At 40.9% G+C, this 18,145-nt stretch overlaps 1 protein-coding gene across 2 annotated transcripts in view; it reads right to left on the reverse strand.

Moving 5' to 3' along the window:
* Positions 1-18,145, reverse strand: part of LOC117296549 — a 51,429-nt gene that overhangs the window by 18,492 nt on the left and 14,792 nt on the right. For both annotated transcript variants that reach the window (XM_033779531.1, XM_033779530.1), the window contains exon 4: positions 136-241. In XM_033779531.1, the coding sequence (XP_033635422.1) occupies positions 136-241 (106 nt within the window). The remainder of the gene's footprint in view (positions 1-135; positions 242-18,145) is intronic.

An 18,145-nucleotide genomic window follows, 5' to 3' on the forward strand; every position in this document is an offset into this window, starting at 1 on the left:
GGCCAATTAAGTCACAATTTTCCCAGACTTTTTTACTTATGGATATGTTGGGATACACCAAAATGAGAATACTGGTCTTTGACAGCTACCAAAGGTGTCCAGCGCCTTTTTTTAAGAATGTGTTAAATTCCTTACCGAGAGTCCATGATTGCTGGCCTGATGCCGTAGTTGTCTGACACGTCTTGAGGTAATCCACGGCCGACTGGAGAAGGTCCATCTGCTCACCGGTCTTCGATCCTTGCTGAATTGGATAAGAAGAATCAAGAAAGGAGGATGAGATCGTTATGAGAACGCAACATAACATGCGAAAAAGGTAGCGGAGATCACAACTCCATTAATCGCCCATCCAAAAAGTAGCTAAGCACAATAAAATTATAATTAACCAAATTAGGTTACCAGTAAAACCACCATGTCATCTTTACAGTTTGTGACTGGTATCCTGCTCATTTAATATGCTAAGCAGAACATCATTAAGCAATTTGTTTTCTGCTTTAAGCAGCTCTATGAAATTGAGTTAAGCAGAAAATTCTGTTAAGCAGAAAATTGTAATTTCTGGCTAAGCAAGAATGACCGAGGTATAAGTCAAGGCAATGGTAACTGTATGGTGATCTGGCTGGTAGCCTATTTTTGCTAAGCAAATTGTTTTGTTATAAGCATGTTTTTGTGCTTAGGCCTACAGGTAAGAAGTTAGGCCCAAGTCCAGTGGCAATTCGGATGTACAGGAATTAAAAAACAAAAATTGCGATCGGCGAATTTTGACAAGAAAAAAAGAGACCAAGATTGACCTTGATAGACCCCTTGTCACAGGTCATTTAACGCACCACACCGAGGCTAAACTCTATAGTAGTCTCGTTAAACCCGGCTTTAGTTCGGTTCCAATTGCCAAGCATTATTAAGTGCCCCCCTTCAGTCAGCCCTGAATGGGCCGTCAAGAACCCCTTTGAGTCGGGCGAGCTTGTGCCCTGGGGACCTGCTGTAATTACGGTGCACGGACTGAAGTTCGCGTGGCACAGCAGTAAAACATTCCACCATTTGAGTCACTGCACACAAGCTGTGATGGGCTAAAAAGTTTTATAGGCGATGAGGAATGATCGGTGATGGTCGCCAATAAAGTTAAATGCACTAGGCTGGTGACGTATTTTGTAAGTGCTTCGCCAGCCAGCCATTTACCCCTGGGTGGAGAGAAACAATTATAGTTAAGTATCTTGCTCAGGGACATAAGCGTCACGACCGGGATTCGAACCCACACTCTGCTGAACAAGAAGCACCAGAGCTTGAGTTCGGTACCCTTATCCGCTCGGCACCAGACTATTAATTCGTCCAGCCTCAGTTTGGTTACAATAAGTTGGAATGGAGTAAAATCAAGATATCTTTAGGGGTTACAGCTCTTTACTGTCATGACCCGTCACCAGATCCTTCTCTATCCAACCAACCAAAACCAACCAAGGCCAGTCCAAATAATGACCTCAGTCAATCCACAAAAGAGAGCGCCATCTTTTGTGCCCGTTTTTTTCTATAATTCCTAATGAAATTTGACACTCGGCAGAGCAATAGTGCCCAACCAAAGGGCCGCTTTCTACACGGTATTTCTACCCTCTCCATCATGTACAGGTTTTTGACAATGCACGCATTGGTGAATAGAAGGAGCTATATCGATACAAGGATCACAGCTGTATCAGGGAAAATTGGTTTTGCGGCTCGGCATGAAACAGGAGTGATTTATGGAGTTTATTTTAGAAAAGACATTAACAACGGATGGATTCATACAAATGATATTTCAAAAGAGCAAAACGCACGTTGTTACACAATCTTCAATCCACAATCACGTACGGTTATTGTGTTACCGCAAACCAAACAGGTCTGTATATTGCAAGGTAATGTCTCAACTCCCATATTGTGAGTCTGTCACAGCGGTTGTGAGTTTTTACCACTCTTAAAAATTACTGATTGTCGCTAAAACCGATACAGTCTTTTACAACGGTTGCAGTGTGTTACTCAACAGTTGCGAGTGTAGACGGTATACCACAATAGTCTGTTAAAACGGTTGAGTTTTGTCCCATTGGTAATGAGTCGGTAAATAACAACATCAACAAAGTTTATTGTAATCAGGCACACTGTAGAAGAACAACATTACAAATTGCAGTGTACATGTACATGCGTAAAGCCTGACTTGGATACTTCCTGCGAATGCGATACGATATTTGACGTCACAAAATAAGTCGCAATGAATAATTCAAGTCAGTTGACATGTGGGCAACTTCAACTTCAACATTCGCTTCGGAAAAACAGCCCTGTGACGTTACTAATTTCGCTTCGCATTCGCATGAAGTATGAACCAAGCTTTGATAAGTCATTCCAACTGCATATTATTAACCCAAATAGTCCATGAGTACACGTTCTATACAAAAGGCGATTTGAATGCTCTAGGGGTCTTACGAGCGAGCAGAGCACCCCGTCCAGGCTTGCCTTCGAACCCCGTATTCTCGTTGTCACCTCTTGGCCCGGTTCCGAGGCAAGAGATAATTTATCAGCCAGTCTATTTTCATTGACACTCCTTCTAACCCTCGGCAGGCACGTTTCAAACCACAGTGGAAGGTTTTCTTGATTGTGTGCATGCAAGGTATACGTTTTCTTAGTAACAGAAGTGACTCAATTAAACTGAATATTATAACTTGTGGATCAATTTCAGAGCCCTTTTGCAACACTCTGAGGGAAATGGCACTGCATAATTTACGAGAATTTGTATGTGTCCCAAATGGACTTTAGGCCGGTTTGACACAAGGGTGAAACAAATGTAAAGGAACAAACAGATTGACAGAACTACGGTCCCGAGATGTATAGCTAATCCACCGAACACAAATACACTTTTACTATGATAATTACTATGAGTGCTACTGCATTATTTACGAGATTCTTTCTTTGTCCCGAATGGACTCAAGACAGGTTTGACAAAAGGCGGAAATATTTAAAGGCAGTGGACACTATTGGTAATTCCTCAAAATAGTTATTATCATAAAACCTTATTTGGTAACAAGTATAAAACATTGTGAGAAACGGCTCCCTCTGAAGTGGAGTAGTTTTAAAAAAAAAAAAAAAAAATTCCACGAATTGATTTCGAGACCTCAGATTTAGAATTTGAGGTCTCGAAATCAAGCATCTGAAAGCACATAACTTCGTGTGACCATGTCTTAATTTTGTGAAATCCACCCCTGATGTAATTGATATTAGTAGTAGTATCCCTGCACGATAATGGCATGTTCACAGCATGCTTTCTCACACACAATACAAACAAAAAACTGCTATAGAAAACAAAATTGCTGATCAATTTACAACTCACTGATTTCTGTGTATTACATATAGCTTTGGAGTGGTCATTAAAAAAATTGTAGTGCTTGAAATGTATAGTGTCGATGTATAGATGGGCATGGCACTACACTGTGCCTCACAGGCATTCCTGAATATAAAAACACAATGAAATCAAAGTTCAGTTTTAAGCTCAAAATCTTTATTTAAAAAAACGCTTGAACTGTAGACCAATGGTTGAGTTTTGTTATTTCACTCAACTTGGGCGCATGCAATAAGAAGAAAGAAAAACAAAACCAACGGTGATTTGCAATTGTCCCCGACGCCCAAGATATGTGCACATTATCAATACCACGGATTAAATAACTACAAAATACAAAGTTCACGACCCATGGTATCGCAGCTTGTTTTTTCACGCCTGGTCGTTTTCTAAACACTACTTTAGAATAGAGTTATTATGGAAGGCAGTATTATTATAGGCGAGTTCAGAGCCCCCCCCCCCCCTTATGTTCTATAGACTCAACCACTTTTCAAATCTGCTGATTAAGTCCCCAAACACGCACGCGTCTGGCGTCCCCTCCACACGAGTTTGAAAAGAATGGTTGAATTCTGGGTACACGCCATATTTGTTCGTGTGCTCACACGTGAGTAGAGAAGAACCAAGCCCGGTGAAACTGACCTCGGGGGTGGGCCTCTACTTTGACTAGATTATTGCCTGACTTGGTCCGGCGTGAAATCGCAAGAGAATTGGCAGGGGGATCAGTGGACCAAACTCGAACCCATTCTTCGGGCCCGGTGACCATACGTGCTTTGTTTCCCTCAGCCCCGCGCGTTTTGCAAACACGAGTTGGGGACCTACTACTAAAGACCAAATCGAAATAAAAACCTGTAAAGCGTCCCCGCCCGCTTCCTTTTTAGACGCCGTCTCCTTTCTTTTTAAATGACAACTTATTTTTACGAAAAGAAAGGGTTTTTTTTTTTACGAAAAAAGGTATTTATATTTCCACGATGTCAGCAAATAAAATGTGGTAAAAAATGTGTCGGCGGCCATTTTGTGGAAAAAACCCTCCTCCTTCCATTTTTCAAAAAGGGGGACGCTAAACATGTTTTCTTTTTTGGCCTTAACAAGAGAGGTCTATCATGAAACATGGTGGCTCCTTTGTGAAGTGTGCTGGCGCTGTAGGGGAGCGCACTCCAACGCTTGACCCCCCCCCCCCCCCTTCACTCTCTCTAAAATAAGACAGGAAAAAATTATATCAAACGCATGAATCAATATAGTCTATTGATCCTTGATATGCAAGGCACCAGAGAATCGGTCTTTTCAGGCGTCGATTACAAAGTGCACGAGTTGGGGACCTGCCGGTTTCTCTATAAACAAGAGAAGTCTATACCATGAACAACGGTGGTTTCCATTGTCAAGTGTGTTGGCGCGATAGGATAGGGGAGCGCACTCCAACCGCTCGATTTCTTTCCTTCTACCCCCCCCCCCACCTCCCCTCCCCCAACCCACACCCTCCCAAAAAGGAAACTAAAAACACTGATATCAAAAGCATGAATCAATAATATCTATTGATCCTTCATGCAAGGCACCATCAGAAAGAAACGGCACTTTTAGGCGTCGATTACAAAGTGCACGCACCGAAAAAGCCGGGCCGACCGTACTCGGTTATTATATCAAGAGGTTGTTTAGTAATCTGATTACTAGTCCAGCAGCTGCCCCGCCGCTCGAAAAGATCTTGTTATTAACACGACTGACTAAAATGACTGATCGGCTAGAAGTTGTGACCATTGTGGAGGATTTCATACTCTTTAGGAGTTAGTTACTAAAAACGTATGGCTATAGGTAAGTTAGGACGAGTAACTCGTCCTAACTCGAGATAGTCTTAAAGCCAGTGGACACTATTGGTAAATGTCAAAGACCAGTCTTCTCACTTGGTGTATCTCAACATATGCATAAAATAACAAACCTGTGAAAATTTGAGCTCGATTGGTCGTCAGAGTTGCGAGATAACTATGAAAGAAAAAACACCCTTGTCACAAAAAGTTGTGTGCTTTCAGATGCTTGATTTCGGGACCTCAAATTCTAAACTTGAGGTCTCGAAATCAAATTTGTGGAAAATTACTTCTTTCTCGAAAACTACTCCACTTCAGAGGGAGCTGTTTCTCACAATGTTTCATACTACCAACCTCTCCCCATTACTCGTTACCAAGTAAGGTTTTATGCTAATAATTATTTTGAGTAATTACCAATAGTGTCCACTGCCTTTAAGGCTAGGTAAGTTAGGACGAGTAACTCCTCCTGCTCAAAGTGATTGCGAATACTGATTCTGGTTATACTAAAAGGGTTACTAGTTTGCCTTTCAGCCTCGGTTGAGTTATATTGAGAAAAACAAAAACAAAACAAATCACAAGGCAGTTCCTTAAAGGCACTGGACACTATTGGTAATACTCAAAATATTTGTTAGCATAAAAACTTACTTGGCAACGAGCAATGATGAGCTGTTGATAGTATAAAACATTGTGAGAAACGGTTCCCTCTGAAGTAACGTAGTTTTTGAGAAATGAGTAATTTCTTACTATAATATTTGAGTTTGATTTCGAGACCTCAGAATTTGATTCTGAGGTCTCGAAACCAAGCGTCTGAAAGCACACAACTTGTACGACAATGGTGTTTTTTCTTCCACTATTCTCTCGCAACTTCAAAGACCAATCGAGTTAAAATTTCCACAGGTTTGTTATTTTGTGCATATGTTGAGATATACCAATTGAGAAGACTAGTCTTTGACAATTACCAATAGTGTCCGGTGCCTTAAACTCCTTGTGAAATCCATCCCTGGCCCCTCTCACTTAAAACGCAGCTATTCATATTCATCAATTATTCGCGCAATATATATTAATCTATGTGCATATATCAAACGGTTGAGTCCGTGCCAAGCGTCTTGCAAATACAACCATCTCATCTACGAGATATACGAAAATGTATGTTTTGTCAAAATGAAAACACCGTTGCTGAATTATAACAGCAATGCACGTACCTTCCGCTCAAACAAACGCTGACTACGTGTAGTGACTACACACCAAACACTCACCATCATCCCCTTGAGATCGCTGTCTGTGCATTCTACACAAGATCAAAATCTTCCTCGGCCTTCTAAATTTTCGCTCCAACCCAAACTAAATTATAATATTGATCTCTTCTTAAAACCGAGGAAGGTCAGGTTGTTTTGTTTTCTCTTCCTTTTCCCCCCTTAAATAAATGCCCTTAGAGTGAGAGATTATTGGAAGATTAAAGGATTGGGAGGAAATGATGCAGGGCCGGCTGGAGGTGTATGGGGAAGAAAAATCAATATTTCGTCATGCTCTGTTTGGGCTTTTAGGATGGTATTTAGGACAACGTTTATAAAATGGCCATCGATCGAATGCTCATCTCTTACTATTTGGGATAGATTCTTCAAAACGTACCGGTACATTGGGTTAGGTCACAAACTTCCATTATTGGATCTTAAAAAAAACCCATCATTTAAAGACACTGGACACTATTGGTAATTGTCAAAGACCAGTCTTTCTCAACATGTGCGTAAAATATCAAACCTGTGAAAATTTGAGCTCAATTGGTCGTCGAAGTTGCGAGATAATAATGAAAGAAAAAACACCCTTGTCACACGGAGTTGACCTCAAATTCTAAATCTGAGGTTTCGAAATCAAATTCGTGGAAAATTACTTCTTTCTTCAAAACCAAGTTACTTCAGAGGGAGCTGTTTCTCTCAAATTCTAAATCTGAGGTTTCGAAATCAAATTCGTGGAAAATTACTTCTTTCTTCAAAACCAAGTTACTTCAGAGGGAGCTGTTTCTCACAATGTTTTATACTATCAACCTCTCCCTATTACTCGTAATCAAGAAAGGTTTTATGCTAACAATTATTTTGAGTAATTACCAATAGTGTCCACTGCCTTTAAGGCACTGGACATTATTGGTTATTACTCAATATAAAAACTTACTTAGTAAACGAGCAATAGAGCTGTTGATAGTATAAAACATGGTGAGAGAAACGGCTCCCTCTGAAGTAAAATAGTTATTTGAGAAAAAGGAATAATATTTCTCACTCAATAAAAAACTTCAGTCGCGAAGCCCTTAATTGGCATTTGAAAGCACACAAATTTTGTGCAACCAATGTGTTTTTCTTTCATTATTCTCTTGCAATTTCAATTCCCAAATGAGTCAATTGAGATTTCTAATTTTACACATGTTGGGATACACCAAGTGAGAACACTGGTCTTTGGCAATACCAAACGTGTCCAACGCATTTAAGGCAAAAAAACTTCTATGTTGGTTCGTGTACAACAAAATATAAAGTTACCTTTAACGTAGACTTCAAACTTTAACGTGTTGAAAAGGAGCTTGATTCCCTGACCTTGGATTCGAAAGACTAAGCCATGATATCACTGGATTTGCATGGAGTATTAAACATGTTCTTTTTAGGTATTGTTAAGTCACGGTACGTTACATTCTGCAGTTTGATGAGAGGGCTTTAATAATTGACTTCTTACAATGAAAAATGTGCATAGCAGCATAAGACGCAAAGCGGCTTTCTTCCCGAGACCAACTCGACCGATTCAAGGCAACGTGTTCCTTTAAAAAAAACCAGCAAGACAAAAAGACATGGAGTCAGCCAGCTATGTGTATATCATGTCGCGTGGTTTTGTGGAGCCAACACGAGACCGCCACACGTTGACGCGTTGGTCTTTAAAGGCACAGGGGCCGATTTCTCAAAGCAATCAAATTCATTGCAAGACAAAATTTGCAGTTACGATCAATCTTAGATCTTTGTGAAGTCGGCCCCTGGACACCATTTGGTAATTGTCAAAGACCAGTATTCCCTTGTGCACAAATTAACAAACCTGTACAATTCGGTTGCATTACTTTGTGTGCTTTCAGATGCATAATATTATTGTTTGACTGAGAAATTACCTCTTTCTCAAAAAATACGTTACTTCAGAGGGAAGCGTTTCTCACACTGTTTTATACTATCAACAGCTCTACACTGCTCGTTACCAAATAAGTTTTTATGCTCGCAATTTGTTTGAGTAACTACCAAGTGTCCAGTGCCTTTAAAGGAGTGTTTAAAACGGTGTAGGTTTTTTGTTCACGCGTAAAATAGCGTGCGTGTCGCGAAGACGGCCAAGCTTCTCGCGTGGTTTACCCGATCTTTGTGAGTCCCCCCCCCCCCCCCTGCTTGACTAGGGACTTTTCGTTTTCGACGACGGATGGTTCTGCGACGGGTAAGATGACATTTGGCGTCATCTGCGCATGCGTCGGCTTTGAGGACGGTCGTCCCTCAATTTCTACGACAGTACTTTGGATGAATCTTCGTTGTGCTGAAAACGACAACAGGGACTTTTCGTTTTCGACGACGGATGGTTCTGCGACGGGTAAGATGACATTTGGCGTCATCTGCGCATGCGTCGGCTTTGAGGACGGTCGTCCCTCAATTTCTACGACAGTACTTTGGATGAATCTTCGTTGTGCTGAAAACGACAACGTTTAGGTGAACAACCGTCGCAGAACCATCCGTCGTCGAAAACGAAAAGTCCCTAACGTTTAGGTGAACAACCGTCGCAGAACCATCCGTCGTCGAAAACGAAAAGTCCCTAATAATAGCTACGGGGGGACGCCATAAAGGGAGCAAGTTGAAACCGTTCGGATGTTGCTAGGGCCAGGGCCAAGGGTGCTGCAGGAGAGCACTGCAGATCCGGGGTGCAAACTTCAACAGCGCATTTTGTGTCAGACACGGGGTGGCACGTGTAATGTTTGAATAGCTTAGGCCCAATTTCATAAAGCCTGTCAGCACAACAAACGGTTGCTTAGCAACAATAGGTTACCAGCCACAGAACACCTCGGTCATTTCTTGCTAAGTAAATACCTTTGCTAAGCAGACTTTTCTGCTTCAAAGCTTTGTAAAATTGGGCACAGGAGACATGGCTCGGCCATCTTGTTTGCTCGTGTTGTAAATAAATTGCACCATAAGCGAGGCTCAATGGCCAAGAACAGGGCACAATGTTATAAAACTGCATAAGCAGGAGATATTGCTGAACAATTTTATGCTGAGCAGAAATGAGCAGGATACCAGTCACAAATTGTACATGTGACAGATTGGGGTTTTTGTTGCTGGTAACCCTACTCTGGTAAGCATTAGTTCAAAAATTTAAAGAACTATGACAGAAGGTCTGGATTCCGACTCGTATTTCATTATGAGAGATGGGCTCCCTACTAAGCTGGACTTTGGGCTCCCTACTAAGCTGGACTTATTTCTATTTGTAACTTGACATGCAGAAAACCAATCTGAACCTTACCAAGCATGTGGTTTGGTAATACAATCCTGCTAAGCCGAAGTCACTTAGCAGGTTTGTGTGCTGAAGCAGCTTCAGGGGAAGTCGTGCACACTTCTCGGGGGTTATATTTCTTGTCTAAAGGCTTTTATTTTCACAGTTTCTAGAATTTCTCTGTCTTTATTTGGCCGCCGTGGCCATACGTCCCTAGAGCGATAGGGGCCGAAGGGCAAGAGCTATAACTGAGTCCTACATTTGCTCAGATTCAGCCGTCACAACCGACAGGTGAACTTCAAACGCAGTCCTTTTCTGCCTTCACAAGATCTATTGGGCCGGTCAAGTGGCCACAAATCAATCAAAAACACACGCAGAAATTTGCAATTTATCGTAACCCTTCAAGGTGTTCGATGGCCTTGTGAATTATAAAAGAGGTTGAGTTCACGGCGGAGTTTTTGTGACACATCGATTGGTGCCATTCGATATGTAATTAAGTGACAGGCCAAGGTGTTCATTATAACGCGCAATTGACCGCTTTATAACGATTATTCTGTTATGGCAACAAGACAAAACGTCATAAAGATGACGACTATTTCAACTCGTTCATTTCATATTCCAATAGATTGCGAAAACTGTTCACAGACTAAAACGCGTCGTGGTATACCAGACCTGGGCCCAATTTTATTGCGCTGCTTAGCGGCCGATTTTGCGCTTACTATGCAATTTCTATTTCATAGCGCTGCTAACCGTAAACACACGAAAAGGCACGCTAACCTTCCGGTGCTTACTGCACGAAAATAAATGACGTCACAATGCAAAGCCACGGCAAACGCGCAATATGACTGCCCTATTTTTCTGCTAACCTGTGAAATACGCTAAGGCTTAAGCACATTTTTTTCTGCTACAGTAAGCACGCAAATTTGCCTACTGTTAGTGTTAAGCAGCGCTATGAAGTTGGGCCCAGATACTTCACGGAGGCCCATGCCCCAGTACTACACAAACTGGGGTGTTAAATTGATTTTGCTAATCTATATGTGACAACACCAACATGGTGTTATTTATCCCCTTTACTATTTCGTTGGTGAAATTGTCACATGGATACCAAGCAGAATCAAATTAACACACCAGTTTTTGCAGTTTGGTCATTGCCTTGGTACCCTTACAATGCTCCAGTAGACATTTTAAATGTTCTCATAGGTTGCTCTCTTTTTTAACCCTAACATATAATGGAAGGCAAGTGCCATCCCCCACCCCTTTTGCTTTCTAATCATAAGTTCCTTCATGATTATCTTGAGTGATGACAATTTTTCTTGAGGGAGACTGAGAAGAAAAAAAGTGCGATGTAATTCCAAATCAAATCGGTCACTCTTCTCGTCTAATGCAAAGACATTCAGGTGATTCATCGAGTATGGGAAATTGGAAGAAGACAAAAACTGTATTAGAAGACGGAGGCATTAAAGGCACTGGACACATTTTGGTAAATGGCAAAGACCAGTATTCTCATTTGGTGTATCTCAACATATGCATAAAATAACATGATCTGTGAAAATTTGGGCTCATTGGTCATCAAAGTGGCAAGAGAATGATGAAAGAAAAAAACACCCTTGTTGCATTACTTTGTGTGCTTTCAGATGAATAATGAAAGGCTTCGGTTGGAGTCTTTTAACATGTTGGTGAGCAAAATACCTCTTCTCAAAAAATACGTTACTTCAGAGGGAGCCGTTTCTCAACATGTTTTATTGTGGGTGCTTTCGTTTAGCTTCCCTGGGTCGACCCCGGTGTGTGGCGGTTTTTTCCCAGGACGAACGTGGGTTATTATCTGCACAAGTTTGTCCTGGAAAAAAACCACGCCACACACCGGGTCGACCCAGGGAGGCTAAACGAACGCACCCTGTATCAATAGCTCTCCGGTGCGCAGTACCAAGTAAGTTGTGCTAACAATCATATTGAGTAATTACCAATAGTGTCCAGTGCCTTTAAATGCTAATGGTAGGGCCTACATAGCCTGCCGTTCTAATTTCGAGGCCAAGGTGTTAGCGCGTTATTCAAATCAATACTAATAGATGAACAGTGAAACGTGATGCGGGATGCCGCACTACAATGGTGATTCATCCGCTAGGGCGCCTGGAGAGGAAGACTAATGTGATATGGGAACATGCACCGCTGACTCGGTCGCTAGAGCTCCTCGAGACGAGACTAATGGCATTACTGTTATAGTTATAATTCACACAGGTATAAGCTTTGTATATCCCCCGGGTGGAAACAATTGATGAATGTAAAGATTATGAAAGGCGTTTTTGTGTGTCGCATACGTTAATACTCGTACGGTATTACCGTCCGTATAGGCCTAGGCTTAATTTGTCTGTAATTTGGTTTTAATATGTTTGGTTATCTAACATATTTTTTTCATCATAAACATTACCGGTTGATTACTATTAGCTGATATTTTGAAGAATACATTTTTAACTTTACACATTAGTATTACAGGCATTATCTAAGTTAAAACCATGGAGTAAACGTTTTCAAAACTAAAATATTGTGTAGCAGCCCCAATATGTTTTTATTCAACAGTTCAGTCTTCTAATTTTGAAATTTACATTAAGAAATTTTGTAAGTTATTTGGAAATTAAAGAAAACCGATTAATTAGTTCAAGATCGAAATAAAGGTCCACCAGAAAGATGACACTATATGATTTAGTTAAAACCAGTTTTAACATATCAAATGCAGATTAAACTGTTTTTAAATTACAAACGTTGCATCAGCACAATTTTCATTCAATTCCACAACTCTGCCTCTTTTTTCAAAGGTTGACATTTACATTCAACAATTTTGTAAAGGTCGTTTGGAAAATATGAAAGCGTTTTCGAGACTGACATCCAAATTACAATGCGGATTGCTGCACTAATAACAAGTACATCAAACACACACACAAAATGCGCGAAACGTGGTTGATGCAGAAAGGTTTGGACAAGACACGGAAAAAAAAAACACCGCAGGCGATTTGCATTTACGTCTCCTTTCGTCCTCGCGCACAATCAATGAATTTTGGTTTAATATATTGCCGCAATATGCAGCCTTTTTTGTTTATGCAAGGTGATTTCGTGTCTTAATGGGTAGTTCAGCCTAAATGTTTCCATGACAACGGGCAATTATGGAAAGGGAGGTAAAAAAAATACTCGAGGTAGAACGAACAAGGTCAGTTGTTTCGAAAGTCAAAGTCAATCTGTTTATGCGTTGGCGACGCGCACGGGAAGTGCGGGTTTATCGTAGGTGGAGAGGTTCGCGGCGCCGAGGACGGTGCCAAACGATATCATTGCTCAATAAAAAAAAAAAGTGAAAATTAATTGCAATTACGTACTAATTATATCATTGGGAGGTCTTTGGAAAGGGTAAACTACGGTCAAACTCTTGTGTTAAAGGGTAATGGACACACTATTGGTAATTACTCATAATATTTGGCTGAGAAATCAGCCTAGCAGGGAAAAACTATCAAAATCTGAATTTTTATAAATCAGACCTTTTATCCGTATTCTTCCTCCATGTTCACACTAACCAACATGGATAAGCCTATCAGATAAAGCCAGTGGACACTATTGGTAATTGTCAAAGACCAGTCTTCTCACTTGGTGTATCTCAACGAATGCATAAAATAACAAACCTGTTAAAATTTGAGCCCAATTGGTCGTCGAAGTTGCAAGATAATAATGTATATAGGATTTGAGGTATTGATGAAAGAAAAAAACACCCTTGTCACACGAAGTTGTGTGCTTTTAGATTGTTGATTTTGAGACCTCAAATTCTAAACCTGAGGTCTCGAAATCACGTTCGTGGAAAATTACTTCTTTCTCGAAAACTATGTCACTTCAGAGGGAGCCGTTTCTCATAATGTTTTATTCTATCAACCTCTCCCCATCACTCGTCACCAAGGTTTTATGCTAATAGTAATAGTTATTTTGAGTAAATACCATAACCTTATTTCCTCGTGTATTCTTTCATTGTTTTTACTGGTGGTTGGCCCAAGCTTTGTTTCTTTTTCAACATGGCTTCTTACATCTGAAGACCTTTCCATTGTTGATATTAACCACGTCTGTTAGCATGGAAGGCCGAACGTTAGTAAACAAACATATATCCAACCGTTTTAATTACAACAGATGTCCTGAGCAAACTCTTAGTTGTTTACAAACCTTCAATTAAATAAAATATCTCCATTGTTGCTTTGTTGCCAGCGAAATCAGCCCTATTTTTAAATAGTTGTGTAGCATTGTTGCATACTGTGGCCATTTTAACAGATGTCCTGAGCAAACTCTAAATTATTTGCAAACCTTCAATTAAATAAAATATTTCCCATGATTAGTTGCTTTGTTTCCAACAAAAATCAACACTATTTTTAGATAGTTGTGAGTGGCATTGTTACAAACTGTGGCCAGCCATCTGTTTTTGTTTGCATTTTATGTCTTTACCATTGTATAGTTTTCCAACCTCGGTTTGCAAAAACTCAGGTTGTGGCGTTGCGATAGAAAATGGTCTATAGTGTTTTGTTTTTTTGTGGACTGAGCATCATTGGAAAACGGCCCCTATATGCTGTTGAGCTCATTTTACTCATTAAAGGCAGTGGACACTATTGGTCACTAATTGTCAAAGACTAGCCTTCACAGTTGGTGTATCGCAACATATGCATAAAATAACAAACCTGTGAAAATTTGAGCTCAATTGGTCGTCGAAGTTGCGAGATAATAATGAAGAAAAAAACACCCTTGTCACACGGAGTTGTGTGCGTTAACATGGTTGATTTCGAGGCCTCAAGTTCTAAACTTGAGGCCTCGAAATCAAATTCGTAAAAAATTACTTCTTTCTCCAAAACTACTCCACTTCAGAGGGAGCCGTTTCTCACATTGTTTTATACTATCAACCTTCCCCCATTACTCGTCACCAAGAAAGGTTTTATGTGAATAATTATTTTAAGTAATTACCAATAGTGTCCACTGCCTTTAAGTAAGTTAATCCCTTAACAGCTCACGTAGGTCGCAAAACTGGGATTAGTACTATATACTATAGCAACCTGACGACCATCAACCAGTGACAACGGCTCACAACATGGTTCGTGGAAATCGCTCGCAAAATCAGGTGGGTTTTTTTGTGAAGTAGTTCCAGTCAAACACGTCCAAACACTGAAGCACCAACAGACGCATTGCATGAACATTTCGATAACTTAATTTAACTGAACGCCGTTCAGTTAAAATTAAGTTATATATATATATACATGAAAGCCAAAACCCATTCTTCTTACTGACTGACTTTCATTCAGGGCCCAATTTCATAGAGCTGCTTAAGTACAGAACACTGCTTAACAAAATTCTGCTTAGCAGATATGAGCAGAATACCAGTCACATAATTATTGTACATGTGGCATGGTAGTTTGGCTGGCAACCATAGTCCGGTCAGCATAATATTGTATAGTGCTGAGCTACAACACGCCCCAACATTTTCTAACCATTCAAATTCTTCGATTACCAGTGAGCACAAAATGCCACTTTTTGACCAAACATTTTGTGTGCAAACAACCCTCGGGCTACACACATGCATTAAAAAATAGTTTTGATTGACTTTATCACCAAACAAGATATCACTCAACAGTCGAACATACTGGAAGTTAAGCTATTGTGCGCGCGGTTTTCATCAGCGTAGTTTTTTGACTTCCTGTTTGCCAAAAAAAAAATGATGGATGTACCTGACATAATATAGATGTTGTCTCGCTGCGGGAGGTAGTTTTTTTTTATCCGATCATATTTGGAGTAACAAATTGATGGGACAAATTGTGTAACCGGACACGCTTCACTTATTGACCGTAAAGCAGGTTGGGTGGGTGTCCCACAAAAAAATACAAAAATCCAACACACACAAAACATCAGTTGCATTGACAGAACAGTTTGCATAATATTATTCCAAAAAACATAGCACCCGGGGCGATGTGTACTGATTATCGGAAGTTATGGGCCTTGTGCTAAGCGAGACTAGCAAGTCTTTAGAGCGAAACGTACGTTTAAAAACCATTCTGCACACCGGACGTGACGTCATTAACAGCGCCACCTAGACTTGTATTGTTGCTTAGTCGTCCACATTCTCTAAGAAAAGAGAACCGTCTTCAGTCCATCAGACCACACGAACACAACCAGTTTTATCGCTATTTATTTATCGCTTAGTACTTACGCTGTGGTAAAACCATGGGAGCAACAGCCCCAAGACTAAAGTTCAGATTCAGCAAAAAAATACTTTAAAAAATAACACTAAAACCTCGTGAACATATTGGGCGTGGCATCGGGAGTTCTGTGCTACATGTTGCGTCCTCTCGCACTGTGCACTTGGCGCTTCCTCAGTCATTGCACGGAGGTAACGGGCCCATTACACCTCCATGGTATTTGGTGATAACGAAACTTGATATCAAATCATGAGACAGCCAACGAAGTACAAACTGGGAGTTGGAACGCAGTTGAAAATTGAAAACCGGTCCCCCATTTTGTTTGGCAAGAAATCACTAGCGTGTGCTACAAAAATATAAATAAACTGTACGGTAATTTAACCCGAGCTGAGTGAAAGAGGGCACACTCTATCAAGGTCAACCCCTATTTGTAAAGGTGGACTGTCCCGTCTGTGCATCTGTCAACACGGTAATCTAGTCTAGGATACTTCCTTTCTGGGGACAAAGTATATGAAGATTGCAAAGGAGAGGGGCAATCACTTGATTCGGGTGCAACAGGTGCCAACCGTGTAGCTCCCACAATAAGCTGCAACACTTGAGAGAGCATTTTGATCAGCAAATTTGAATTAAATATACACAATGCGCCACAGCACCTTACAAACCTTATTAGGTGCTACATAATTGGGTCACATAATTCATAACTGCTGTAAAAAATAAATAAAAAATAATAAAAAAACCTTGAGTACCTTGTTGGTATATACGAGTGCTATAAGACTTCGATACTATTATCATATTTTAAAGGGAGTTCCAAGACGCAACTTGGCCCTTTTCGAAACCACGGCTTCGGCTCCAGATTCGGCTCAGGCTTGCTTGGGCCCGCGGTTGTTTTGACCTATTGCGCGTGATTTGCGTACGCGCCCACCACATGGCTTCAGACGAGAGAACAGAGCCTGAAGCCGAAGCCGTAGATTCGAAAAGGGCCTTCAACTCGGGCAGGGGAGGTGTGTCCTTGCATGGAGGTAGAAGTGGTCCTTGCATTGTGGTTCAGATAGAGAACATGACCTTGTCTCTCAACCCAAGAAGCCATCTCGACCTCCTGCTTGAATCGGGCTTTTCTGCTTGTCAAAACTGCGAGGGGTGGAAAGTGAAAATGGGTCTGCTCGAATGGTTTACCCATTTCCATCAGCTGTTCCATGTTCTGATTGGGAAAATCCAGGAAACAGCTGTTTACAGATAGACTCAGTTTTCTTTTTTCCTTTTTTTCTCTTCCTGAAGGTTGGGCCATTCAAGGGGCCATGATCTGCGGAGTATTATTAAACCGAACAACACCCAGCGAAACAGCGGAACGGAAATGACGGGGGTTTGGGGTTCGCGTGGGGTCACGTCATACGCGACTTGGACCCGGTAGTTGCAGACAGATGATCGCCAGATATTCACGACAGACAACAAGGAAGAAAGAGAGTAATTTTTACGGGCATCAGATCGCCTTATTTGGTAAAAGCGAAACTAGGTATAATGGCAGGACGAGGAGCGATCCTGAACTTGACCCACTGAGGACTTTTGGATCTTTTGAAGTCACCCGGTATCGGTTATTGAGTAAGTGCCCACAGTCCCTTTGGCTTTGGAGGTATATGTTCCTACCTCCATGCCAGTCCCTTGTTCCCACTCGATGTAAAAAAGGAACGCAATTGCTGTGCTCTAAGTTGGTTTGCGTAACGATATAATGACACGAGCTTTATAGGCCTATTAATTATTACTCACTTTCAGGTACATATACAATCCACAACTGGGGAGTAAAGACTAGTCTCATTTCGAGGATAGGGCGAGTTAATATTCGCCCTAACCTATGACTAGCTTTAAAACTAGTCCTGAGTAGGGACTAGTCCCAAGTTAAGAAAATCGACCAATTTGCTCTCATTATCTCTGTTAAAACCATTCCTATCCAAATGTCAACTTAAGCGTACGACGCACACAGCTCGAAGTAGTTACCGGGCACTCTGAACACAAACCTACTCATGGGTATGGGTATCTATTTATACACCTAGATGAAGGGAAGCAATCATGGTAAAGAGTGTGCCGATGAGCAAGGTTTGCCTCGTGCTCAAAAGCAACAGTGTAGCTCATTTTTGAATACTGTTATCGAACGAATCTTCGGCAAGACTATCCAAACACACATTACAGCATGGAGTAAGGTAGGAATATTTTCAAAGAAAATCTTCAATCAAACATTTAGCTCTCCCAATGTCATTTAACCATGGTTTAACTGACCTTAGGCTAAGGCTACAACAAACTCAACAAAACAGGTGTCACTGTTTTAAAGA

Source organism: Asterias rubens, chromosome 11 (assembly GCF_902459465.1).
Source record: "Asterias rubens chromosome 11, eAstRub1.3, whole genome shotgun sequence".
Lineage (NCBI taxonomy): Eukaryota > Metazoa > Echinodermata > Asteroidea > Forcipulatida > Asteriidae > Asterias > Asterias rubens.